This window comes from Phaseolus vulgaris, chromosome 7 (genome assembly GCF_000499845.2).
Source record: "Phaseolus vulgaris cultivar G19833 chromosome 7, P. vulgaris v2.0, whole genome shotgun sequence".
NCBI lineage: Eukaryota > Viridiplantae > Streptophyta > Magnoliopsida > Fabales > Fabaceae > Phaseolus > Phaseolus vulgaris.
The window spans coordinates 18,779,624-18,807,457 of NC_023753.2; the positions used below are offsets into that span (position 1 = coordinate 18,779,624).

Here is a 27,834-nt window from a genome sequence, read left to right on the forward strand (position 1 = left end):
GCACAAAGAACTATTAGACGCTTGGAAGAGAAAATGCAAAAGATGGAGGTCCAACAAGCTAGACCATCTCCTTCTATCCATGATGGGCATCATTCTCATAGACCATCTTCAAGAGCCTCTTCAAATGATTTTGGCCGTGAAGAAGAGCATAGGAGAAGGAGGAATCCACCACAATTTCATGGACAAAGACCTCATCTTCAAGGAGAAAGACATCACTACGGCAATGGTTACTACCAAGATGCAAAGGCTAGGCTACCTTCGGTCAAGCTTCCTTGTTTTAATGGCTCTAGTGATCCTAATGTATATTTAGATTGGGAGGCTAAGTGTGAACAAATATTTGAGATCCATGAGATCCAAGATGAGCATAAGCTTAAGCTAGCCACCCTAGAGTTTAGTGATTATGCCATGAAATGGTGGCATGGAATTGTAAAGGACATTATCTATATCAAGGGTCCTCCCGTGGACTCTTGGAACTCTTTAAAGGATCAAATGCGCGCTAGATTTGTGCCCTCACATTTTAGGAAAGACCTCATGTTGAGACTCCAACGGTTTCAACAAGGCACGCTAAATGTGGATGAATATTATAAGGAGCTAGAAACCCTTGTGCTTAAAATTGAATTACAGGAAAGTGAGGAAGCTATGATTGCTAGGTTTGTGAGTGGTCTTAGGAAGGATATTCAAGACATTGTTGAGTTACAAGAGTATTCATCATTGTGCTCTTTAGTTCATCTTGCAATGAAGGTGGAAGCTCAACTTGCTAAGAAAAACTCTTTCAAAAATGCTTCCAATGATGGATACTACTCCAAGTCTTGGAAAAACAAAAATTCTTTTTCTAAACATCCTTCCAAAGATTCTTCTTTCAAACCCAAGGATCCTACGCCATCTACTTCTAGGCCTAAATCCCCAATTAAATCGTCTAGTCAAAAGTGTTTTAAATGTTTGGGATATGGTCACATTGCTGCTAATTGCCCTTCTAAACGAAGTATGTACATGCATGAAGGCATTGTAGTTAGTGAGCATGATTCCAATTCACCTAGGCATTCTTCACCTTCTAGACCATCAAGTGAAAATGAGAGTGAAAGTCCTTGTGAAGGTGACTTATTGATGGTAAGACGTATGTTGGGCACAATTCCAAAATCTTTGAATGATACTCGAAGAGAAAATATTTTTCACACCCGATGTCTTATCAACAACAAGTTATGTTCCTTGATTATTGATGGGGGAAGTTGCACTAATGTGGCTAGTACAAGAGTTGTGGAGAAGTTAGCCTTACCCACTATCTCTCATACCAAGCCCTACAAATTACAATGGCTTAGTGAAGTAGGTGAAATCATGGTGAATAAACAAGTCCTCATTAACTTTGCTATAGGAAAGTATAAAGATGAGGTTTTATGTGATGTTGTGCCCATGGAAGCTTCTCATCTTCTTTTAGGAAGGCCTTGGCAATATGATAGACATGTTTTACATGATGGCCTATCCAATACAATGTCTTTTTCCTTCCTAGGGCGCAAGGTTATATTAAAACCCCTCTCTCCCAAAGAGGTTCATGAGGACCAAATAAAAATGAAAACTAAAAGAGAAAATGAGAAAGAAAAAGAAGTAAGTACTACACCGAGTCACACCATTTTCTCCTCTAAATCCATCATGTTGACTCGTGCTATACCTCAAATGGACCCTCCAAGGTCTTCTTCTTCTTTATCTTTTTCATTACCCAAGGTTCCTATTTCAACACCACCTTGGTTAAAATATGTTAGGGATGATTTTTTCATACCTCCTAATGGGTTTCACCATTTAAGAGGTCTTTTTCCCAAAAATATCGTCATTCCCAAACACATTTTTCCAACTTGGTCGATTTGTAGGACCTCCTTTTCTGCAATCCCTTTGGTTCCATCTGCTAAGTCATGTATTCCTTTTTCTTACACTTTTGATTGTAAAAGTAAACTGACTTTGTTATATGCAAGGATTCAGAATTCGTGGGCGAATTCTCTCCAACTCGGGGAGTATGATGACAATCAACTAAAGGTGGCTTTTTATAATGAAGAACAAGATCATTCGCCTTCACATTTAAAGTTTTTCTTGTTAATCTTTGCAAAAGATAAAGCCCAAGCCCAAGCCCAAGAAGGCCAAAGCCCACAAAAGCCCAAAGACCATCCCATGAAGGGCAAAGCCAAGTTTTAAATAAATATTGTTTAGAAAGGTGCTTAGAGGGAAACATTAGAAACCTCTATTGTTAAAGCATCTTTTAGTCTTTAGTTAAGAGTCTTAGGGGGGGTGTTAGTAGATAGGTGTAGGAGTAAATAAGGAGGTGCCAAAGTGAGAGAAGGGATCACACCTTCCTCATGCTTTGTTTTAGGCGCAAATTCTAGAAGCTTTTTAAGAGGGAGTTTTTGAATTTGTGTAGCTTACTTTTCAGCACCTTAGGCTATAAATAGAGGTGCTCTCTTTGTAAAATTCATATTGGAATTAATCTAAGAAAACTCTACTCAAATTTTGAGTGAACTTTGGAGAGCTTTTGGAGCCTTCTTCTCTAGTCTTATCTTGATGGATCAATGGAGTCCTCAAGTGGCGGCATCACTCTTATCTAGGAGCATTCCACACTTCTAGTGGCGAGATCATCCAACATTCTTCCATCTTCATGAGCACTCTCTTCTCCTTCCTTTCTTCTCTTTCAATTGTTCATGTTGTCTTGTGTTCTTGAGTTTTTTTGGTTCGGTTTTTCTGTTTTTCCAGCACCTATGTTCTGTTCTTGCCTTTTAATTTCAATTATGTTCGGTTCCTTTTAGTTTCTCCTCTTTTTTGGTTCAATTTGACTAAAATTGGTTCATCCAAATGAGTTTGGAATTTGGTACTAGTTTTTGGTGAGTTCTTGTCTTAGAACAAATGATCCAACTCTAAGAAAAGTGCCTCTATAATGTCCAACTCAAGGTGATTCCTAAGAAGGTCAAGAACCTTTCTCTACATGGCTAGTGGAATCACATCATCTTTTACTTTCTAATGATCATATGTGGGTGTCAACATCACTAGCTCATTTTGTTCTTCAATTTCGAGCGATAATATTCTCATATTCAGAAGGACGTGCAACATCAATTACTAGAGACCTCTGCTTAGACCTAAGAGTAAGATCTACCACCATCTCACTCCATCCAATACCATGTGCTAAAGGATTCATTCCCAACCTTATGAAAATATATGAATAACCCAGCCAAAAACAACTTCCTTATCATTAGTTACAATACTAATGCCACTTATTCACCATTTTTTTCAAATTGATACCTCTTATCTCACCCAATTATTTGCATTACCTCAAGCATATTATTCCTTTCCATAGGTAGAACGTGCATAGTCTTCATTAATCCATCCTATATTACTCATACTGAGTTGTCTTTTCTTCATTGTATGTGACAAGTAGGTGATAAAATTCATGAAAATATTATTTCACTCCCATTCCAGGACTGTCAAACTATGTTATCATACTTCCTAGTCATTATTTGTCCGACCCTTTTGATTTTATTTTTTAACAATAAATAAGTAACTACATACTTGACTTTATCTTCCTTTGGACACTGTCACCAAATAAACTTCCTGAAATCTTGATACCCTTGGATCATACTTAGATGTCATTGAACTTGCTTTCGTGGCTCTTAGATAACTCATATGTTTCAATTTTTCATCCTTGGTGCACATATTTTGTTTTTGAGTCTTAATATACCATTTGGTTCCCACAAAGAACTCGTTAGTTTCATCAATACATAGTAATTTTAGAATAATCTTCAAATTCAATTTCACCAATTTCCTTACTCTCGCCTTTTTTTTTCTAGAAAATCATTACTTATAACAAATGTACTACAACTTCCAAATTTAAATTGTTGAAACTTCCACTCAACTCCAACCATATAATCTTAAGTGTTGATACTTATGTCTCTTCATGACTTGAACCATCTGCAACAACATTTCCTTTCCCAGGATAGTACTTCCACTAAAAGTAATAATCTTTCAAAACTCTGACCATCTTCTCCAAAAGGAATTGTGTATCGTTCATTACTCGGTCTACCACAATCCATATTCCATTATGTACTTTCATTGTTTGTGGAAAAGGAACCACACATATAACAACACAACATTATTTCTACTTAGTAACTTCCAATGGTTGTGATATTATTTCATGTCTTTGATACTCCACTTCAATCTTTTATAGGTCAAACAAACAAGGACCTATGGAGCCACTTCCTCTTTATGTTGAACCATCACAAAACTTCTTCAAATATTATCTTAGTTTTGCTTGATGCACATTAAATCATTTTTATAACTTTTATACTAGACTGTGTTCTTTAACTTTTTGTTTGCAAATATAAACAACTTATCCTAAACCTCATAATTCCCCCTTTACTTCCATAATGAAATTATCAATTCACTTAGTTCTTAACTTTCCATTAATTTGAGTCTTTAACCATTACATCTGACTCTTGAAATATCTCATTGCTCATGCCATTTTCAACCAAATTTTCCTTCTCCAGATGATACACAAACTTGAAATCTTACTCCCTTAATAACTTCATCAATATCTTTTGTCCCATGTCTAGTCTCTTGTGATCAAACAAGTACTTAAGATTCTTACAATATTGAATGTATCTAATTAACCTCCTATAGCAATAAATTAAATTCACATAATTATTTGTTTCTATGCTAGCATTGTAACGATATCATTACTCATCTTTATCGATCATATTTGGATCTATAGGTTGTCTTATACACATCTTCACTTTTTACTTAAATTTTTTTATATACCCGAATCTCATGTCTACTTGGAAAATATTGATGTTTCATACAACTTGATCCATCATACCATCATCTCTCAATAGTCTCGTTTATCTTTCAAAAATCTACACATAATCTAGATTCCTCATCCTTCTTCTTTACCAACAATATTGATATTCCTCATGGTAGTATACTCGACCCAGCAATCTATATTCTCCATTTTTTTTTTAACTTTACTACTTAAATGAAGACATTTTATAGTATGTCATTAACGTCAACTTTGCTCAAGCACCAGACCAAAGAAAATTCCACTTTTATCTTTGAAGACAAACTTGACACTTATTATGGAAAACTGTGTATAAAACTCCACTTTGCCAAAGTACTACTTATCTAACCAGTATTATTTATCTCTATTTGAAGTTGCATTATGAAACAAGTTGCCCTAATTCGTGACACATTCCATACTCGTTGTGCAACTACTCATTCCATATTCTCTCAGTTTGAAGATGTCACATTTCTATTCATTATAATTAAAAAGAAAGTGATGGGCATAAAGTCAATTCATCCCAAAAGATTATATCTAGGTCCTCTATAGATAGACATCTCAAACTCACTTAGAATTTGAGTTCATCGGTAATAACAACCACCTACCTTATATATAAAAAAAAAAAAAAACACTACACTAAAACAAATTGTTGGTGTAAAACTATGTGCTGAAAATACTACTTTAAAACTTACAACTAAACACTTACACTAATTAAATTTATTTCTTAAAATAAACTTTTGTTCAATATCAACTTCATATAATATAGAAATAACCATCCCAAAACATATACAAAAAGTATACTCTACTTTTAGAATTAAGATAGAAAATCATCTTGATTTAGTCATGAGTGTGCACCCTCACCACTTTATCAAGATTATTTTCATTCTTAATACTTTCATCTTTATTCATAACAATCACTTTGACTCAACCACAAACAAGACTTAAAAAAAACAACCTTGTTAAATATCCTGTTAAAATGTTTTAACTAATTCTTGAAGCTAGACTTAAACAAAAATCTACATGCAAGAGAAACACAATAAACCCACTACCCTCAGGTCATCCTAAGAATGAACTGCTCTGATACCATTAAATGTAACACCCTAGAAAAAAACATCTAACTACTACAATACAAATTCCACGTATTTCTATACAAGCTTAGAGTTTTTCAAAACATTCCTAATACATGATTAGGACATATAGAAATACAAATATTTACAATATAAGTTTCAAAATCAGCACCCTAAAGCTCTTTAGGCCCTCCGACACCTGTAAGATCATCTGCTCATGTACGTAGTACAGTCATCGCAGTACAAACACAGCAAGAAAAGCAAGGGTAATCTAGTGAAAAACAGAATTTTATAATATACATAATTAAAACAAAAGAGAGAACCAAATTACATGATTAATTTCTCAATTATTCAATCTTCTTCAAATCTCAACAATAAAACAATCACATAGATCTCACATGGATCTACACATCCAGAATATTCAACAACCAACGTCTTCCGGAAGACCCGTATTAAGTAAGTCCTACCAGAGACTAACACCTGATCCAAAGATTACCAGCAAATCTAACAGAAAGGATCATGGTAAGTTCAATACAACCCAAGTTTTGCATCTCATATGTCACGGTCTGCATGAACTCCCCCATCAGCTTCTCACCACCTAATATCTTAGTCTATGTGACTTAGATCATCAGTGAAGCTCGGAGATCTCTGTTACCACATAGGCATCAATACTTAATATACAGCAAACATCAGTCCATACATTATCCCAAATGTATGAATTCAATTCCACACCATTTCATCATACAATATCATTCCAAACACGATCCACAACATTCAAAAGCTTAATTAACATAAAAAAACAACACTTAAATATTAAACCATCAAAATCTAATATTTTTATAAATTTTAAATAATATATAAACAAACAACACAAAATATACACACAATATCCCTGCAAGAGAAATTGAATATTGGGACCACATCCCTTCCACATTTAGATCTTCTATCCTAGGATGCTATTAAAAAATAAATTTAGCTTCCCTTACCTTAATTGCTTGCTTTCCAAGCAACTTCTAGAATTTTATTCCCCACAACCTGGATAAGCTTCAAGATTTACGGGCCTAATGCAAGTTATCCAAACAGAACAAAAATTCAGTATATAGTAGAATAAGTTGAGAGGATTAAACTTCTCAACTTACCTCACCAAGATTGATGACTAAAACCTAAGGAAAATAGAGAACAAATGATCTTTAGAGTAAAAATGAACTTACTATGTTTAAAAATCTGATCGGGTAGAATTGGAGTCTGACTCCTCGGCTATAACATGGCGTGATCAGATTTTGGAATAGATGGAGTATGGAAAAGAAAGCAAAGAGAGAAGGAAGATAGAAAAAAATAGAGAGAGAAAGCAAATTGGAAATGAAAAAAGAAAATGAACGTGGTGGGGGCACTGGTGCTTTGAGTCTTACAGTTTTATCATTTAATTAACTATTTGGTTTTAAAATTCAAATAATTGTTTCTAATAAATATTTTAATTACCCTCACTTTTATTTCAGCTTCTCAAGGAATGAATTAAAAAAATTAAGAAAAAATATATAATATGTAATATATTACTGTACCGCCCTGGTGGTCGGGTGTGATGACGTGGCACCCTGCTACAGTGTAGGCGTGTCAACAAGGCGCCAGGTTGGCAGATAGGAAGGAAGTCGGGAGGCACATGTAGTCGCCGATTGTTAAGTTGGCGTGTTCCGATTTCCAGCTTACCAGAATAGGCGATCGCCAGGTTGAAGATGAAGTCGCCAGATGATGACTCAGGCGACCAAGCAGTCATTGGAGATCGCCAGAACAAGCACATCGCCGAAGATGAAGGAGAAGCAGATTATGAAGGCGGCCGGCGAGACCACAGGGAAGGTGTATGAAAGTCCCCAACTCGCCAGTTTCAGTAGAGATCGCACTCCTAAGTTTGCTATGCACTGGGCAGTACCATGCATACGTAACTTAGCCAAAATGAGAGCAGAAGCGGCGCCAAGTCAGGGAGCCTCCAGATGATGGCACGTGTACAGTTGGATGCGAGCCACGTGTCCAAGTCTGTAACTGCCAGGAGAGAGAAAATCACCAGGTATATAAGAGTTCTTAACAGACTTTCTGAGGTACGCACGTTCAGTTCATACACTTTACGCTTGCGAGTGACAGAGCTGTTTGTGAGAGAGGATTTGCACGGTTCTAGTTCTATCAGTTTTTGGTGATACAGTGTCTGACTTGAGCGTCGGAGTGCGATCGGCCGCAGCGGCGCCGTATCGTTTCTTTGCAGGTTCTTGAGATAGATCCCGAGGAGGAACGGAGGTGTGAAGCGGTGCGCACGTCGATCCTTTGACGAGGCATACTCCAGCGCTCCGGTCAACAGGCAAGATCATCAGGCGCCCACCGTGGGGCCGTGTAAAACGTGATCCCATCCACAGCGTGAGTTCGTGGAAGTCTTCGAGGTTTTCTGCGCGGTTGTGTGCTGGTGCAACCGTCGTTCGCAGTTTCTTTAAGTTTCGTTCGGTGAGTTTGCGTTTTGTACCGTTTGTTTGGCTTTCAATCGGTGGAGTGAGGTCTTTTGTTGCTTGCGCGCAATCTGTTTGGTGGAAGTTCGAGTTCTTTTGTGGTTTTCTGCGAAGGTTTTCGGTGTTCTTGAGTTCTTGCGCAGTTTCTTGAGTTTTCTCCGATTGATCGCTGATTCGATCGTGGTTGAAGTGTTGTTTGCTGTATTTCTGTGGTTCGCTGAAGTTAATGAGAAAAATAAGAAGCAATCGCTCCAGTCCCGTGGCGCCTGTCGCTGCTGAAGGCGACGCCGCCATGACCATGGCGCAGATGGCAGAAATGATGCGCTCGTTGCAGGCAACCGTGGAAGCCTCGCGCGTAGAGCAGGCGAGGATACATGAGGACCTGGTCGCCTCTCGCGCCAGGAACGAGGAGCTCAGCAAGGTAACTGAGGAGCTGCGTCGAGCTCTTCAGGAGCAGCAGGGACGTTCTTCTGCTGAAGAGGTGGCACCGTCGACGCCACCTCGTGTTTTCCCAATGCCTTTTGTTCAGGCGATTACCGACACGCCAATTCCCACGAGCGTGCTTCCGGTTAAAGCTGTTTTTACTGGCGTGGAGGATCCAGAGGCTCATCTGACCACGTTCCACACGCAGATGATGCTGTCGGGAGGGTCAGACGCCGTCTACTGCAAGATGTTCGTGAGTACGCTCCAGGGAACGGCGATGGAGTGGTTTGTGAGCCTGCCTAACGGCCACATAACCAATTTTCAACAATTCTCGAAAATCTTTGTCGAGCAGTACATTGTGAATAAGGCACCGCCCAGGGTGTCCTATGATCTGTTTGATATAAGGCAGTACCATGGGGAGTCCCTCAGAGACTACCTCAATCGTTTCGGAGCGCAGATGGTCAGATCGCCGGCCAAGGATGAAGAAATGCTGGTCTATGCCTTTAAGAAGGGCGTGCAGCCAGGGCCATTCTGCGAGGCCTTGATCAGGTCTCATCCAGCGACGTTTGCTGAAGTCAGGCGACTTGCGGTGGCCCACATCGCCGACGAGAGTGAGGTCGCCGAGAAGAGAGGCAGCGTGGCTCCCGCCAGGCCACGCGCCCAAACCAGGATCCAGCCGCAGAGGGTGCTGGAAACGGCGGCGGCGGCCAGGAAAGACCAGAGGACTCGCTACCCTTACGATAGGAGAAATAAGGGAAGAAGCCAAGCGTGCCAACAACCAGCACGCCAACAACCAGCACGCCGGGAATACAATCGCCCGCCTAAGCACAAATTTGTCATGGGACTAGCGGACCTGATCGCTATCCCTAACATATCTGCTAGGTTGAAGGCGCCCGAGAAGGTGGGAGACAAGGTGCTGGGGTCAAAGCCGGACGCCTGGTGCGAGTTCCACCAGTGTTTTGGCCACAACCTGGACTCGTGTTTGTCTTTAGGATACCAGCTCGACGATCTGGTTAAGAGCGGGTTCCTAAACGACTATCTGCTGGATAGAAGGACAGGGGGAGCGTCGAGTTCCCAGCCAGCAGGTGGAGAAGCCCAGCAACACGAGATGCCTATCCACGGGGAGATCCACACCATTGCAGGGGGTTTCTCAGGTGGTGGATGCACCGCATCGCAGAGGAAAAAGTACGCACGATCGGTGATGGCAGTGGACATGTTTGAAGATCACTCGCCAGAAGTGGACATCACGTTCACAAAGCAGGATCTTCGGGACGTTGTGCCTCATGACAACGATCCCATAGTTATTTCGTTGATCACGGCGGGAAGGAAGGTCCACAGAGTTCTGGTGGACCAAGGAAGCTCGGCAGACATGATGTTCTGGCCGACTTTCACGCAGCTGGAATTGCCCCTTGACCAGCTAAGGCCCTATGGAGGGTGCTTATACGGGTTCGCTGGCGACCAGGTGGAGGTCAGGGGGTACATCGAGCTGAGAACCACGTTTACAGATGAGGCTGGGTCGAGGACGGAGAAAATCAAGTACCTCATCGTAAACGCCCCTTCAGCATATAACATCCTGTTGGGAAGGCCCACTCTTAACAGGATAGGCGCCATTCTGTCGACACGGCACATGAAGGTGAAGTTGCCGTCCATGAAAGGGGTGGTGATCACGATTAAGTCTGATCAGAAAGAAGTGAAAAGGTGCTATGAGAATAGCCTGAAAAACAAAAGATCAGTGAGTTATGTAACAACCACCCCACCTCCCGGCGTGAAGCCCAGACCGCCGGTATCAGAGGAGGCCGCCGGAAGGGATGTAGAGATGATAGACGCTGAGCTAGGGGAGAGAAATGCTGGCCTGGAGGAGGAAGAGGCGCGGAATCGCCCCGAGGAAGCGAGAGAACTGGGAATCGCCAAGGCGGTGATCGCCAGAGAATCCAGGCCCAAACCTGTCGAGCAGTGGCTCGAGAAGGAGATCGGAGGGAAAGTTTTCAAGCTCGGAAGATCTCTGGAGGTCGATCTCTAGGACCAGATCGCCAAGGTGATTGAGCGGCATCTGGACGCGTTTGCTTGGTCCGCTTCGGACATGCCCGGGATCGATCCCGACTTCTTGTGCCATCATCTGGCGATGGACAACATGGTGAAACCGGTGCGACAAAGGAGAAGAAAATTCAATGAAGAGAGGAGACAGGCGATCAGGGACGAAACACAGAAACTCCTCGCTGCAGGCCACATCAGGGAAGTCCAGTACCCTGAATGGTTGGCGAATGTCGTACTGGTGAAGAAGAGTAACGGGAAATGGCGCATGTGCGTCGATTTCACCGATCTGAACAAAGCTTGCCCAAAGGATTCGTATTCTTTACCAAGCATTGATGCCCTGGTTGATAGTGCTGCAGGGTGCAAGCTGCTGAGTTTCCTGGATGCCTTCTCGGGCTATAATCAGATCAAGATGCATCCCATGGATGAAGAAAAGACAGCCTTCATGACGGAGAGGTCGTGCTACTGCTATAAGGTGATGCCGTTTGGGCTGAAGAACGCGGGGGCCACGTACCAGAGGTTGATGGATCGAGTACTTGCACCAATGCTGGGAAGGAACGTGCAAGCCTACGTCGATGACATGGTCGTGACCTCGCAGGAGAAAAGCAAGCACGTTGCAGACTTGGAAGAATTGTTCACGACGATCGCCAAGTTCAAGTTAAAGCTCAACCCGGAGAAATGCATTTTCGGCGTGGAGGCTGGAAAATTTTTGGGTTTTCTCTTGACTGAAAGAGGAATAGAAGCTAACCCGGACAAGTGTGCCGCCATCTTGGCGATGAGAAGCCCGGCTACGGTGAAAGAAGTCCAGCAGCTGACAGGTCGGATGGCAGCCCTATCTCGCTTCGTGTCAGCTAGCGGAGAAAAGGGGCATCCCTATTTCCAATGTCTGCGGCGCAATAACAAGTTCGCTTGGACGAAAGAGTGTGAGGAAGCTTTCGTCAAGCTGAAGGAGTATCTGGCGAGCCCGCCGGTTCTGTGGAAACCGCTGGCGAGAATCCCTCTCAGGTTGTACTTCGCTGTGACTGAGAGGGCGGTGAGTGCGGTGCTCGCCCAGGATCAAGATCAGGCTCAGAAGCCTATTTATTTTGTGAGCAAGGTGTTGCAGGGCCCAGAAACGAGATATCAGGCCCTGGAGAAGGCCGCGCTGGCTGTGGTGTTTTCGGCGAGGAGGTTGCGCCACTACTTCCACAGTTTCACAATACTGGTGATGACTGACCTGCCCATCCAGAAGGTCTTGAAGAAACCTGACGTTGCGGGAAGAATGGTGAAGTGGGCAGTGGAGTTGTCAGAGTTTGACATTAAATATGAGCCCCGAGGCCCGATCAAGGGGCAAATCTTTGCAGATTTTGTGGTCGAGCTCTCATCAGAGGCGACGCGGGTTGAAGGAGACGATTTCCGTTGGGTACTCTCGGTGGATGGGTCGTCGAACCAGCAGGGTAGCGGCGCTGGAGTCATATTGGAAGGGCCCAACGGCGTGCTGATCGAACAATCGTTGAGATTTGCCTTCAAAGCCAGCAACAATCAAGCAGAGTATGAGGCGCTGATCGCCGGGATTCTGCTGGCCAAGGAGATGGGAGCTAGGGTGCTGATGGCTAAGAGTGACTCACTGCTAGTCACAGGGCAAGTAACAGGCGAGTTCCAGGCTAAAGATCCACAAATGGCGGCTTACTTGGCGTATGTGCAGGAATTAAAGAGTTCCTTTGCCTCTTTTGAAGTAGTGCATGTGCCCCGAGAGCAGAATGCCCGAGCTGACTTGCTTGCTAAGCTCGCCAGCTCAGGCAAGGGGGGTAGGCAGAGGACGGTGATTCAAGAAACTCTGAAGACGCCAAGAGCATTTGTAGCAGATCACCTGGTCCTCCAGATAAGCAAGTCGACGGAGAGAGCAGCGAGAAGCCATAAGTCTTTGACGCAAGAAACTCTGAGATCGCCGAGAATCAGAGCATGTCGAGGAGAGAGGGTGGACGTGATGCAGGTCTGCGCCGCCCATGAGCCAGACACTTGGATAACACAGTACAAGCGGTGCTTGGCAGATGGTCTCCTCCCGCTGGATCCAACAGAAGCTAGGAAGGTAAAGAAAAATTCCAGCAAGTATACATTGATTGATGGCGATCTGTACAGGTTTGGGTTCACTCACCCACTCCTGGAATGTATACACGGCGAGAAGTGCACGAGAATTATGGCAGAGCTCCACGAAGGTATATGTGGAAGCCACGTCGGGGGTCGAGCTCTGGCCGCGAGGACTCTCCGTGCAGGCTACTATTGGCCATCTATGAGAGAAGATTGCAAGAAGTATGCCCAGTGCTGCAAACAATGCCAGCAGCACGCCGATTGGCACAAGGCACCTCCCGAGGAGTTGAAGTCGATCTATAGCCCTTGGTCGTTTCATACTTGGGGAATCGACATCCTGGGACCTTTCCCGCTGGCGATCAGGCAAATGAAGTACTTGGTGGTGGCGATTGAGTACTTCACCAAGTGGATTGAAGCAGAACCAGTGGCCCAGATCACCGCACACAAGATCGAAGGTTTTGTATGGAAGAACATCGTGTGCCGGTTTGGAGTGCCTAAGCGCCTGGTGTCAGATAATGGGACGCAGTTTGCAAGCCACCTGTTGAAGAAGCTTTGCAAAGGGGTGGGAATTCAACAAGTGTTTGCATCCGTCGAGCACCCTCAAACACCCTCAAACAAATGGCCAGGTGGAATCAGCTAATCGGGTGTTGTTGAGAGGTTTGAAGAGAAGGCTTGAGAAAGCCAAGGGAAGTTGGGCTGAGGAGGTGCCCCGTATAGTTTGGGCGTACCACACCACCGAGCAGTCAGGAACCCATGAGACCCCGTTTAGCTTGGTCTATGGGTGTGACGCCATGATTCCAGTGGAGATCCAGGAGAGCTCGCCGAGATTCCAGAACTTCGTAGAAGAAGATTCGAATGAAGAGAGAAGGCTGAACTTGGATCTGCTGGATGAAGTCAGGGAAGAGGCGAGGCTGAAGGCTGAGGCGGTGAAGAGGAGGATCGAGCGAAGATACAACTCAAAGGTGATGCCAAGGCAGTTTAGAGAAGGCGATCTGGTGATGAGGAAGGCCCACCAGTATGAGATGGAGAACAAACTATCACCCAAGTGGACTGGACCGTTCAGAATAACCGAGGCGCTCGGGAACGGAGCCTACCGCTTATAAACGCTGGAAGGAGGGGCGATTCCTCGCACCTGGAATGCCACACACCTGAAGTTGTACTATAGTTAAGAGCTTTGTAAGTAAAGACAAACACAATGTTATATTACAATGTCTCTGTTAAAACAGTTTGAAGGGGGCACTCTTTTTTCCCTAAGGAGGGTTTTTAATGAGGCTACCCAATAAAAGAAGAGTTTTCGAAGCATAAGGTGTTTTCAGATTGCATGTGTGCTATTTTCAAAAGTTTTGAAGAAAGACCTTGTCATTTGTACATGATTTAAGGCAAGAAAAGATATATCGCGTGCTTTCTAAAAGGTTTTAAGTCCTCATCGTTTTTCGGCGATTAGAGGCACCAGTTAAGTTTTAAGTCCTCATCGTTTTTCGGCGATTAGAGGCACCAGTTAAGTTTTCAAAGTCCTCATCGTCCGTCGGCGATCGGAGGCACCAGATGAAAGACCTCAACGCTCTCGCGCGTCCTGAGGCAAGTAAAAGACCTCCTCGTCGTCGAGCGAGTGCAGGCGAGAAAGAGAAAAAGTCCTCCGTGCTTCTGGGAGCGAGAAGATGTAACTCCTGGGGTAATGTCGAGGCAAGTTAAAGACCTCCTCACCGTCGAGCGAGTGCAGGCGAGAAAGGTCCTCAGTGCATCCAGGGGGGAGGAGATGTACACCCAGATGAAAGACCTCAACGCTCTCGCGCGTCCTGAGGCAAGTAAAAGACCTCCTCGTCGTCGAGCGAGTGCAGGCGAGAAAGAGAAAAAGTCCTCCGTGCTTCTGGGAGCGAGAAGATGTAACTCCTGGGGTAATGTCGAGGCAAGTTAAAGACCTCCTCGCCGTCGAGCGAGTGCAGGCGAGAAAGGTCCTCAGTGCATCCAGGGGGGAGGAGATGTACACCCTGGGCAAGTTGAGGCACCAGATAAAGTCCTTCTCGCCGTCGTGCGAGCTAAGGCCAGTTAAAGACCTCCTCGCCGTCGAGCGAGTGCAGGCGAGAGAAAGGAAAAGTCCTCAGTGCATCCAGGGGGGAGGAGATGTACACCCTGGGCAAGTTGAGGCACCAGATAAAGTCCTTCTCGCCGTCGAGCGAGTTAAGGCGAGTAAAAAGTCCTTCTCACCGATGAGCGAGTTCAGGCGAGTAAAAGACCTTCTCGCTTATGTGCAAGCATAGGCAAGATAAAATCCTTCTCGTCTCGAACGAGTTCAGGTATGGCGAAGAGGGTGGAAGAAGCTTGAAAGGTGGCTAAGGTAGGTTCGAAGAGAACGCCTAGTCAGCCGGTCTTTTGCTCTGAAGTTCAGGGGGGCAAAGGAAGATCCCAAAGGGCGTTTCTACCCCAGATAAAGAAACGATTGCCAAAGCATGAGGCTAGGAAAAGCTGGTGTTGCCAAGAGGTCTTGGCGATCGGGAAAAGTTCAAACACGGCGAGAAGATTGAAAGACTTGTTTGAGAAAGCAGGTCGAGTGGGACGTTGTTTGAGCCAATGATCGAGTTACAGTTCGTTGCTTGAAGGGTATTCTTGCAATAAGGTTAGTTGCCTTAAGAATACAAGTTGTTTGAAGTGATTATTGCTTAAGTTTGAATTGGTTCAAGGCGATTACGTCAAAAGTCGCGTTTGCAAAATCACTAAGTTAAATCCGACAAAGTTAAACATACAAAGAAGGTGAAAGCGCTTAAAGAAGTCAGAAGAAAGAATATCCAAGTTTTGTGATTGAAATAAGTATCTGTTCAAAACACATATGCACGAGTTTTTGTTACAAGGTATATACAAGCGAAATTATAAAGTAGCAGATGAGGTGGAATTGGTTGAGTCTTCAGCGGGAACGACCTTTCCATCTACTACTTCGTTGTTTAACGACACCATGCTGAGGTCGAGATCAGGGAATAGGCATGCGAATTGCTCCCGAGCGGCTTCGAATCCAGCAACCAGAATCTGAGCAGAGCTTAGCTTAAGTTCTTCAATTTGCCCTTGAAGTTCTTCAACCTGTTTCTTGAGCTCCTTGTTCTGCTGCTCCAGCTCTTCGACCTGTTTTCGAAGTTGTTCGTTGGTCTCTTGAGCATGGAGAAGGTCGTCAGCAACCTTCTTGGATTCCGTTTGGGCTTGGGCCAGCTCGGCAGCCATCTTCCCTTTCTCCTTGTTTGCCTCGGCGAGATCAGCCATGGCGTTGTCCCTCGCTTTCTCTACTTGCCCAAGTAGCTTCTCGCGTTCGACCGACCTCTGCTCCAGTCTTTGCAACTTGGCGGCATCAGCTTGAATGTGAGCCTCCAGGTCGCTCGCCTTGGTACGGAGAGGCACGATCTTACTTTCTAGCTCGACTTTCTCTTGGGCAAGATCATGAATTTTGCGGCGAAGGTCAGCAGCTTCCTTGCGCGCCAGCCTGAGCTCGGTACTCAGGGCATCCTCCACTCGGGAGTGTTCCATTTCCGCGAGCGTCAAGCTGAATGACACCTTCTCTACCTCAACCTTCATAGTGTTATTTTCGGTCTTGAGGTTGTAGAGATCGTCTTGAAGCCTCCTGGTGGAGCTCTCCACAACCCTCGTTATGATCGATGGGATATCCTCTGCTATGGTTTTGAGTTTGGCAGTCAGAGGTTCCCACATCCTTGTGACTTCAAGGGAAAGGTTTGATGCTTGGAGAGGCGCCAGGGGGGCTTGTTGAGGGTTCTCGCCGCCACCTTCCTTAGCAGCATTTTCAGTGTTTGCTTCCTGGCGTGGCGACGCAATCGGGGATTCGGTAATTAGAATTGGAGAGGTGTGAGCAACCTCATCCCCGATTGGAACGTTTTCTGCAGCTGAAGCGTTTGAAGGGGGGCCCCTCCAGCTGAGATGTGTGGCGTAGAGGCACTTGGGGGGTCCTCCAGAAAATTTGACTCTTGAGCCTCAGCTGCTGGTGGCGCAGTGGCCAATGGAGTTGCTTGGACTGGTGATGAAGGGGCTTGTGGTGTTGGCGATGAGGGAGGAGGAGCGGGCGTTGATGGTGGTGATGAGGTTGGAAGAGGGGGTGGAGCAGGTGGAGAAGATGGTGCCACCCTCTTCCTTTTCGTGACAAGGCCATCCTCTGTGACCTCGTCGTCCTCTTCTTCCTCCTCTTGGACGATTTGGGGGGCTTTTCGCTTAGGCCTCTTAAGGACCAGTTTCTTGCGCTGGGTGGGTTCCTTAGGCGGTGATCGCCCATGAACGATGGCCTTCTCGACCGCCGAGTTGGGCACCGTCTGGGAACCGGTCGCCAACCCGTGGTTTCGGGCGAGCGCCTTTAAGTCGGCGAGCATGTTTTTACCCAACATGGTGTCTGCATGAAACGAAAGTGCATAAGTTAGCTCAGAGAAGAAAAGGATAAGTGTATGAGGTAATGAAACAGCAATACAGGTAATATATGCAGAAAAGGTAAAACCAAAGTCTTGTGCGTATCACACAAGACGCCCAGAAGCAGTATCAGAAGTAATATCAAGACAAGAGTGTAGCGTCCTAACCTATTTGGAATTCTAGCTGGTCCTCAAAGAATTCGAAGGAGATCAGGGTGGGGGTCAGGAATGTTATGTTGGCATCTGCCACCCTCTTCCAGAATAGACAGAGGTCTCGGTCCAAAGCTCCCATGCTATCAGGACTTCTGGGCCTCCTGAAGCAGCTCTTGGACTCCTTTTTCCCCTTGTCCACCCAGTACAAGGGGAAGCCGTCGAGAAGGGAAGTGTCTTTATCGTTTGCGCGTACTTGAATGAACTTCCCCTTCCAGTCCTTGTACGATTGCTGGAAGATGGTAAAAATGGATCTCCCAGCAATTGCGTTTAAGCTGACCCACAGGCGGTCGCCTGGGTGCTTGGCCTCAAAAAGAAACAAAAACACGTCCACCGACGCGGGCAGCCCCAGGTGGTCGCACGTTATTTCAAAGGCTCGAACAAACGCCCAGCTGTTGGGGTGAAGCTGGGCGGCAGCGATGTTGAGCTCGGTCAAGAGTTCCCTCTCGAATCGGGTGAGAGGGAACCTGAGTTTGACCTTCTTGAAGAAAGTTGTGTAGACAAAGCAGAAGGGCCCGTTGGCGCTTACTTTGTCATCGGCACACACTGGCAGGGCAGCGGGGCAAGGCAGCACCATCATCCTCTCGTCGTGCTCCTTGTGAAACGATTGATAGGCCTCGTCCCCCTTAGTCAACCGCAGAACTGCTCCCGCAGTGTTCACCGACGAGGTCTCCTTGAGAAGGGTTGGGTTAGCCCAAGGGTATAGAGTTTTGAAGTCTGGCAGAGGGGCGGGGGCTCCTCCAGCGTTAGATGGAGTCGCCTGAGCCAGGGCAGTTTGGGAAGATGCAGGCCTCTCAGCCTGCGAAGAGGAAGCACCACGAACTTGTGTTGGGTCGTGTGCTTGTGAAGAAGGGTTTCGTGCTGAAGGAGGGGGGTTCGGGGTGATCTTTGTGCGAGTCATGATAGCAACTGCAAAGGAAGAAGAAAGAAAAAACGATCAGGGGATTACAAAGGCTGACTCGATCACAGAAGGAAGGTGAAAAAAACGAACGAATGTATGTTCGTCGCGACGATCGACAAAGCCCTAAGTTATGCAGAAAGAGAAATGGAAAAACAACCCACAGCGTATGCACCAGGCAGTTACAGGATGATGCAAATCGGTGAAAATGCAAGGAAACCCAGCAGATGAAGGAAAGTAGTTACCTTTCGATGATCAGGAAGACGGTGAAGGGAGATGGTGATCTAGAGCGTCGAGGAACGTCGAGAGCTTTCGCAGAAAGAAGTGAGAGCATTTGCAAGCACGAAGGAAAGTGATGGAACAGTGGAGCGTAATGGGTTTAAGGGTTTTCGAAATAAGTTAGGAAGCGCTAACGGCAGATGAAGAGAGCCGTTGATGAAGCCACGTGTCGAACGATGGGTGAAGGGTTTGGTGGAGCGTCAGAGCAGCAGAAAGTACAATCGCTTGGAATTCTGCGTCAGTGCCACGTAGATCGGTGTTATCGAAGGCTCTTTCAGTCTTTTCGCTAGACAAGTCTTCGCTTAAGATTGGGGGGCTTGTGTACCGCCCTGGTGGTCGGGTGTGATGACGTGGCACCCTGCTACAGTGTAGGCGTGTTAACAAGGCGCCAGGTTGGCAGATAGGAAGGAAGTCGGGAGGCACGTGTAGTCGCCGATTGTTAAGTTGGCGTGTTCCGATTTCCAGCTTACCAGAATAGGCGATCGCCAGGTTGAAGATGAAGTCGCCAGATGATGACTCAGGCGACCAAGCAGTCATTGGAGATCGCCAGAACAAGCACATCGCCGAAGATGAAGGAGAAGCAGATTATGAAGGCGGCCGGCGAGACCACAGGGAAGGTGTATGAAAGTCCCCAACTCGCCAGTTTCAGTAGAGATCGCACTCCTAAGTTTGCTATGCACTGGGCAGTACCATGCATACGTAACTTAGCCAAAATGAGAGCAGAAGCGGCACCAAGTCAGGGAGCCTCCAGATGATGGCACGTGTACAGTTGGATGCGAGCCACGTGTCCAAGTCTGTAACTGCCAGGAGAGAGAAAATCACCAGGTATATAAGAGTTCTTAACAGACTTTCTGAGGTACGCACGTTCAGTTCATACACTTTACGCTTGCGAGTGACAGAGCTGTTTGTGAGAGAGGATTTGCACGGTTCTAGTTCTATCAGTTTTTAGTGATACAGTGTTTGACTTGAGCGTCGGAGTGCGATCGGCCGCAGCGGCGCCGTATCGTTTCTTTGCAGGTTCTTGAGATAGATCCCGAGGAGGAACGGAGGTGTGAAGCGGTGCGCACGTCGATCCTTTGACGAGGCATACTCCAGCGCTCCGGTCAACAGGCAGGATCAATTACATATCAATTTAAAAATATATAATAAACTTATTTTAAAACAAAAATTATAAATTTTTAATTGGTGAGTTTTATATATACGTGGTGAGTTTTGCATGCATGTATTATGTACATATTACAATATAATAATATATTATGATATTATAATAATAATTACATGTGTAATATTTATATGTAATTATAATTGTAATAATATAATTATAATATTATTATAATATAATATTACGTATAATAATAATATACGTAATCTATTAATTAAAGTGTCTAATATGTCTAATCTATTAATTAAAGTGTCTAATATGTCTAATCTATTAATTAAAGTGTCTATTAATAATATACGTATAAAAATAAATTGAAGTGGGAAGATAGGTATATAATTTATTAATTAATATGTCTAATCTGTCGTTCATAATGGGAGAGTTGTGAAATAGAAATTAATAGGAAAATCATTATTGAACCACTCCAAAGTTACATTGAATTCATGGAAGTGCAGAAAGATGTGGTGAAAGTAATGCTTCGACCCATTAAATTTAAGCCCCAAACCACCTGTTTGATCTTTTGGGTGGGCCAGTCACCCTATCCATCCCAATCTGCAATTTTCCTACTATGGTGATTCTTTAACTAAATGACAAATGGGACTAGGTTTCTTAGTTTTTTCAATGCATTTTTAAGACTTAAACACATGGTCATTTCAAAAAAATTAATAATATCAAAAAAATGAAAAGTTAAGTGAAATAAACTCCTATGTTACTCATGAAATGATAGATCTATCTCTTTAGTTCCAAAATCCATGTATGCTTATCTTATTAGAAACATAATACAAAATAAGACATGCGATAAAATAAAACTTAGAAATATGGAAAAAAAAAATTAAAGTATAAATTAAAAATAAAATTTATACTACACATCAAATTTTCGTGCTCTCTCTCTCTTTACTTTTTTCACAACAAAAGCATTTTTACCTTTTCATTTTTTTTAATGATCGATTTACAATAAATTTTATTATTATTCTAAAATTCTCCAATACGCAAATTAATAAAAGTTTTGTATAAGAATATATATATATTAAATAATAAATAAATATTTAGTATAAAATCAATATATTTTTATAAATTTCTAAACCTTTGATAAATAAACTAAAAGTAAAATAAAATATTAATAAAAAATGTATCATTCTATAAAATATTATTATATATTATTGATAATAAATTATACTTCAATTCATAACTGATTAATTAATATTTGAATAACCTTCTAATAAATAACTTTATATTTGGAAGTAGCTTGACTATTAAAATATATCAACTTATTATGACTAATTTAATCAAGGTCAACCATTTAAATAAAAAATTTAAATTAATTTTTTTTCTAACTTTTTTTTTCACCTTGTTTATACACTTATATTTTCATTTAATTATTTTAATTTAAAAAAAAAATATTCAACTTTCACCAAACATTTTCGTTTATTATTGTATTTAGATAAATATTTTTATTTGACTAGTTTAAATTGAAATTTTTTATCTAATTTTGATTTAACACTTTCCTCCAATCTCATATTTAAATAAATATTTTCATTCAATTAATTTAAATTTAATTTTTTTATTTATCTTTGGTCAAACATTTGTATTTGACCTTATAACATATAACTTTAGATAGATTTATCTTTGACAAGGTTTCTCCCTCATTTTTTTATCTTTGTCACACAGCTCTCTCTCCCTCAAATTCTTCCTCTCCCTTCTCTCTTCAGTTTTTCTCCCATAACTCATTTATTCCAAAATCTCATCACGCCATGTTGTAGCTGAGGAGTCAAGGTACATTTCTACCATATCATATTTTCAAACAGAGTAAGTTCATTTTAGATCTCTTATTCTTTGTTTTTCTCTACGATTTAGTTATCAATCTTAGTGGGGCCAGTTGGAAAAGTGTTTCTCTCAACTTGATTAACCTCATACTAAAATTTGGTAATATTTGGATAACTTGCTCTAGGTTTTTAAATTTTGAAGTCGTTCTCCTGAGGTAAAATTTCCATCAATGGAATTTCAGGTAAGGGAAGCTAACTTTAACTTTCAATAATACCCCAGACTAGAAGATCTGAATATGGAGGGGACGTGGTCCCAAGTTTCAAATTCTCTTGCAGGGATGTTATTTGATAAAATTGTTTGATTTTATGTTGTGTTAACATATATAAATATTATATTTTGATAGTTTGGAAGATAAATATTATTTTTTATGTTCGAAAAGTTCTTGAATGTTATGTGATTGAATGATATGTATTATATATGAATGAAAACTGTATGAAATTGATGTCATACATTTGGGATAATATATGAGTTATTGTTTGATGGTACATTAAGTATGAAAAACCTATGTTTAACAGAGATCCTCTAACTTCACTGATGATATAAGTCATGTAGACTAAAATATCAGGTGGTGAGAAGTTGATGAGCGAGTTCATACACACTGAGTCTCGTTGTAGATACTCGATATTGGATGTTTGAACTTACTCTGATCCTTGATGTATGGATTAGATGTTAGTAGGGGCATACTTAATGAGTCTTCCGGAAGATGGATTCATGTGCAATCAATGGGATTGAAATAAAATCCAATGATTGGGATTGAAATAAAATCCGATGATTGGGATTGAAATAAAATCCAAAGATTGTGATTGAAAATAGATCCATGTGTGGTATATATGAATGATGAAATTGGTATTGAAATTTTATATGAAAACATTTAAAAAAAATATTTATAAATGATTAGTTTAATTAATTCTTTTTGCATGAATTAAATAAGTTATGGAATTTCTTTTCATTAGTTTACCCTTACTTTTCTTGTTGTGTTGTGAGTTGTGATGATTGTACTACGTAGACGAGTAGATGATCATACAGGTGTCGGAGGGATTTGAGAGGTAGTTTTGAACCTGTTTTGAACTTTATATTGTTAATATTTGTATTTCTATGCGTTCTAATCATGTATTAAGAATGTTTGATAAACTTCAATTCTGTATAAAAATCGGTAGAACTTGTATTCTAATAGTTAGATGTATTTTTTAAAGTATTACATATCTTCAACAAATTAGTAACTACTTTATCATTTAATTCATTATTCTTTTAAGCGTACTCGATGGCTAATTCTAGATCCGTGCATGGATCAACACGTGGATGACTTCTTTTTATCCTATGAAATGGAATTGATTAAATCTTATGACTTGCTTTTATCCTATGAAATGGAATTGATTAAATAGGAAGATCTAGCTAAAAGTAATATAGAAAATGTGAAAAGTAAGTAATTAAAAGAAGTTTTGAAGTCATTTTTTTACAATTGTTGAAGAATAAATAGTAGAAACGAAATGTTTGATATATCTCTAAGAATAACATTTTATAAATTAATTAATTAAAATATATCTATAAATATAATATTTTTAAATTACACATTTTTTATAAATTAAAACATGTACAGATATAAAATTAATTACATATGCATATCAATGTTTATAATTTTTGTTTAAAAAATCATATATGTTGATTATGTTTAAAGCTGAAAATACAAGTCTAATTTAAGTTATTACACATTTAATCTATTAAAAATAAATTGAAGTGGGAAGATAGGTATATAATTTATTAATTAATATGTCTAATCTATCCTTCATAATTGGAGACTTGTGAAATAGAAATTAATAGAAAAAATTTAAAAAAAAACATTTGACAATTTTGTTATTATAAATTTGAATCTCTCGTAAAAATCATTTATAATATAAGAATTAAAAGACAATCTTACAAGATTAAGAATATGTTAATCACAAGTAAATGAATATATATATATATATAAATATTTGAATTGATACTTGTAATTATAGAATATGAAAGCATTCAACTCAATCTTCATCAACATCTTCGAATGCCCATTCATAACTTTTGCGAAGTTCGATGGAGAAGAGTAAGATAGTTGGCAACCATACAAATTTCCTTCAACTCTTCATGACTAAGTCTCTTCACCAATTCTTGATCATATTCCTTTGATATCAACTCCATGATTCGACTCAGAATGTGGCTGGAAACTCTGGGAAGGGGGAAGATAACTGAATCGTCAGTATCAGTGGCGTTGATGAAAGCTTGAATAGTCTCCATCTCTTTTACAGTTGAAATTTCCACTTCTATAGTCACTCCATCTGAAGTTACCAGTTTAACCTTTTTTACTGCCTTCGATTTTTCTTCCTCTGCTTTCCTTAGCATAACAACTTCCGACTCTTCTCCTTTTCCTCTCATTGTTACTATATAGCAAGAGAAGAAAATTGCAACTGAAACCAAGAGAAATAAAATTGTGAAGTAGATGGTCACAAACAAAAAGTATATATACTGTTAATAAAATCATATATAAATTTCTATATATAGATTCATTTCTATATCTTTTTAACTCATTTCCCTTTTTATGATAAGAATATCAAAATTTAATAGATATGATAGGATTATTAATTAAATAAAGTTATCCTTAATTTTTTTAGTATAACATTACAAAATTCAATAAATTTTAATTCAAGAGATAATATAATTATAATTATATAACATTGAAATATATTTTTAATTATTTAATATATTTAATATTAATAAAATATCTCAAATATTTCTTCTTTTAATTTCTGTTAGAAAATGTGTTCGTGATTAAACAAATAAAAGTTACATATGTGATTTTTACTCTTAGTACATAAATGTATAAAGTTTAGATTTTGTTAACATTGATCTGTAAGATTTATTTTAATGTTTATAATTATAAATTTCATTGTTAACCAAGAATATATATATATATATATATATATTACATGAGATAATATAATTATAATTAAATAATATTAGAAATATTGTTTGTTGAATTATTAACACAAAAATTATTATTTTGTGTGAAAAGTCCTAAATAATATATATTATTTTCTAGATATATAAGATAATATCATATTTTTCATCGTTAAAGGTATTTAATACTAATAAAATATGTTATCAAATCTTTCTTAATTAATAGCATAAGTTGTTGTACTTTAATACATAGTGCATATACTTTAGATTTTGCTAACATGTATCACATGAAATAACATAAAATATATATATATATATATAAAATATATATATATATAATATATATATATTAGGATAATATAGTTATAATTAAATAAAATTATAAATGAAGATATTATTTATTAAATTATTAATGTAAAAGTTAATTTTTTCTGTGATCTTTTGAAAAGAATTTTATTCATTCTATAATGCATATTATTATTTGAAATATGAGATAATATCATATGTTTAATTATTAAATGTGTTTAATATTAATAAAATATGTCATCAAATACTTCTTATTTAATTTCTAAAAAAATATCATGGTAAAATAAATAAAACTTGCATATACTTGTTTACTTTTAATACAATAAACATATATATATATATTAAAATTATTATATGAGATAATATAATTATAATTATATAACATTGAAATATATTTTTAATTATTTAATATATTTAATATTAATAAAATATCTCATCGAATATTTCTTCTTTTAATTTCTGTTAAAAAATGTGTTTGTGATTAAACAAATAAAAGTTACATATGTGTTTTTACTCTTAGTAAAAAGTACATATATGTGTAAAGTTTAGATTTTGTTAACATTGTTCTGTAAAATTTATTTTAATGTTTGTAATTATAAATTTCATCGTTAACAAAATATATATATATATATGTATATATATATATATATATATTACATGAGATAATATAATTATCATTAAATAATATTAGAAATATTGTTTGTTGAATTATTAACACAAAAATTATTGTTTTGTGTGAAAAGTCCTAAAGAATCTATTGTTTCATTTTATTATTGATCTGTACAGATTTATTCATTCAATAATATATATTTTTTTCAAAATATATAAGATAATATCATATTTTTCATCATTAAAGGTATATAATACTAATATAATATGTTATCAAATCTTTCTTATTTGATTTTTATAATACTAATAAATAAATAAAAATTACTTTAATACATAAAGGTTGTATAGTGCATATACTCTAGATTTTGCTGACATATATCACATGAAATGACATAATATATATATATATATATATATATATATATATATATATTAAGATAACATAATTAAATTAAATTAAATTATAAATGAAGGCACTATTTATTAAATTATTAATATAAAAGTTAGTTTTTTCTGTGAATTTTTTTAAAGAGTTTTATTCATTCTATAATGCATATTATTATTTAAAATATGAGATAATATCATATTTTTAATTATTAAAGGTATTTAATATTAATAAAATATGTTATCAAATACTTCTTATTTAATTTCTAAAAAAATTTTATCGTGGTAAAATAAATAAAACTTACATATATGTTGTTGTTTACTTTTAATGCAATAAACATTATTAATTTAAGGCGTAATTTAGATTTTGTTAAGATTTTGGTGTAAGATTTATTTAAAATGTTTTTTAATTATAATTTTCATTTTTTTAATAAGTATACTTAAAATTATTATATGAGATAATATAATTATAATTAAATAGCATTGTAAATATTTTTATTCAATTATTAACACAAAAATATAGTTTTTTATGTGAAAAATTTAAAGAATTTTTAGAGTATTTTGTTTTATTATTTATCCATAGATATTTTATTTATTCTAAAATGCATAATATTATTTTGGAAATATATAAGATAATATAAATTTTTTTATTATTAAAAGTATTTAATGTCAATAAAATATCATATAAAATATTTATTGTTTAATTTCTATAAAGAATGTCACCGTGACAAAATAAAAGTTACATATATTTTTTACTTTTTGTTCTTACAAAAAGGACCAAGAACACTCGAACCGAAACAACAAGATGGCCTTTTACACAAATCTTCTGATTTCGGGCTATACTTTCGGTTTCCTATTGGGCTGGATTACTTCTTGGGCTGGACTCTCAACTGGGCTAGACTCTCGGCTGTTCCTCTCGGCTGCTTCTCTCGGCTATTCATCTCGGCTGCTCCTCTCGGCTGCTCCTCTCGGCTGTTCATCTCAGTTGTTCATCTCGGCTGCACCTCTCGGCTACTCCTTTCGGTTGGTATTCCTCACAGGTGGGGGGATGTACCTGCAAGTCGCTCTGATGCCAAAGTCAGAAACAATGTAATGGTTTTTCAGATAAAATCACTCTTACCTTTTTCTTGTGCTGACCTCCTATTTATAGGGTTTCGTTGATGGGCCTTCTACAGTACTTTTGGACTTTCTTCTCACACCTTTTTATTACTTTTACACCCCCTTGTGCAAGTTCCTTATTTAAATTGGGCTTTATTATGATTTCTATTATCCTTTCAGGTTTCGGTCCAGACATTTCGGTTTTAATTTATCACTTTGATTATTGAACATGTAGTTCTCGGCCTATACCTCTCGGTTTTAGGCTACCAGTACACTGGCCCCCGAGACAAAAATAATTTATTTATATTGAAAGTATTTGTGTCTTAATATAATATAATAGTTTTGAGTTTTGATTTGATTTGGTATTTAATGCCTTGGTTTTCGTAATTTACTTTTCTGAAAGTACATGATTTGACATGAAATGTCTATTTTAACCGTTAGATCATATATATTTTTGAATAATTTTGTGTGATCATAACGTTTCAAATTCTAGGGTTCACGTGGGTTATAAATAGGTTCCTTTTTGAGCCTTTTTATGATTGTGAAACTTATCGCTATTAAACAAGAAGCTCATTTTCCATCTTCAGTTAATTCTGGCAAAGGTAATGTCTCTTTCAAGCTTTTCTGCTAGTGATGATTGTTCGAGCGCGGGTGGTGAATCAACTGGGCGAGTGGTTCGGGAAGAGGATCATCCAGACTCAAAGTCTTCATCTGCTACCCCTTCTTGCATGAATGACTCTAATGGAGCCCCTACTATTGATGTTCCTCAAGAAGTCGATTTTATGTTGCCTCGGAAAAACCTTCGTCGAGGTTATCAGTGGGTTAACCCTAGAGTTCGGGAATATTTTTCGAAGTATCGTTCTGCTACTGAACTTCGTA

General features: G+C 39.3%; 1 protein-coding gene across 1 annotated transcript; it reads right to left on the reverse strand.

Moving 5' to 3' along the window:
* Positions 1 to 23,676: 23,676 nt before the first annotated feature.
* Positions 23,677 to 24,036, reverse strand: LOC137829195 (SKP1-like protein 7). Its single transcript, XM_068635991.1, has one exon. It carries the CDS (start codon positions 24,034 to 24,036, stop codon positions 23,677 to 23,679), a length of 360 nt encoding a protein of 119 aa, XP_068492092.1.
* Between the last annotated feature and the right edge of the window lie 3,798 nt (positions 24,037 to 27,834).

What these genes read in the sequence shown, in the direction of transcription:
- LOC137829195 (XM_068635991.1), bottom strand. Translation starts at nt 24,036, where the DNA reads ATGAGAGGAAAAGGAGAAGAGTCGGAAGTTGTTATGCTAAGGAAAGCA.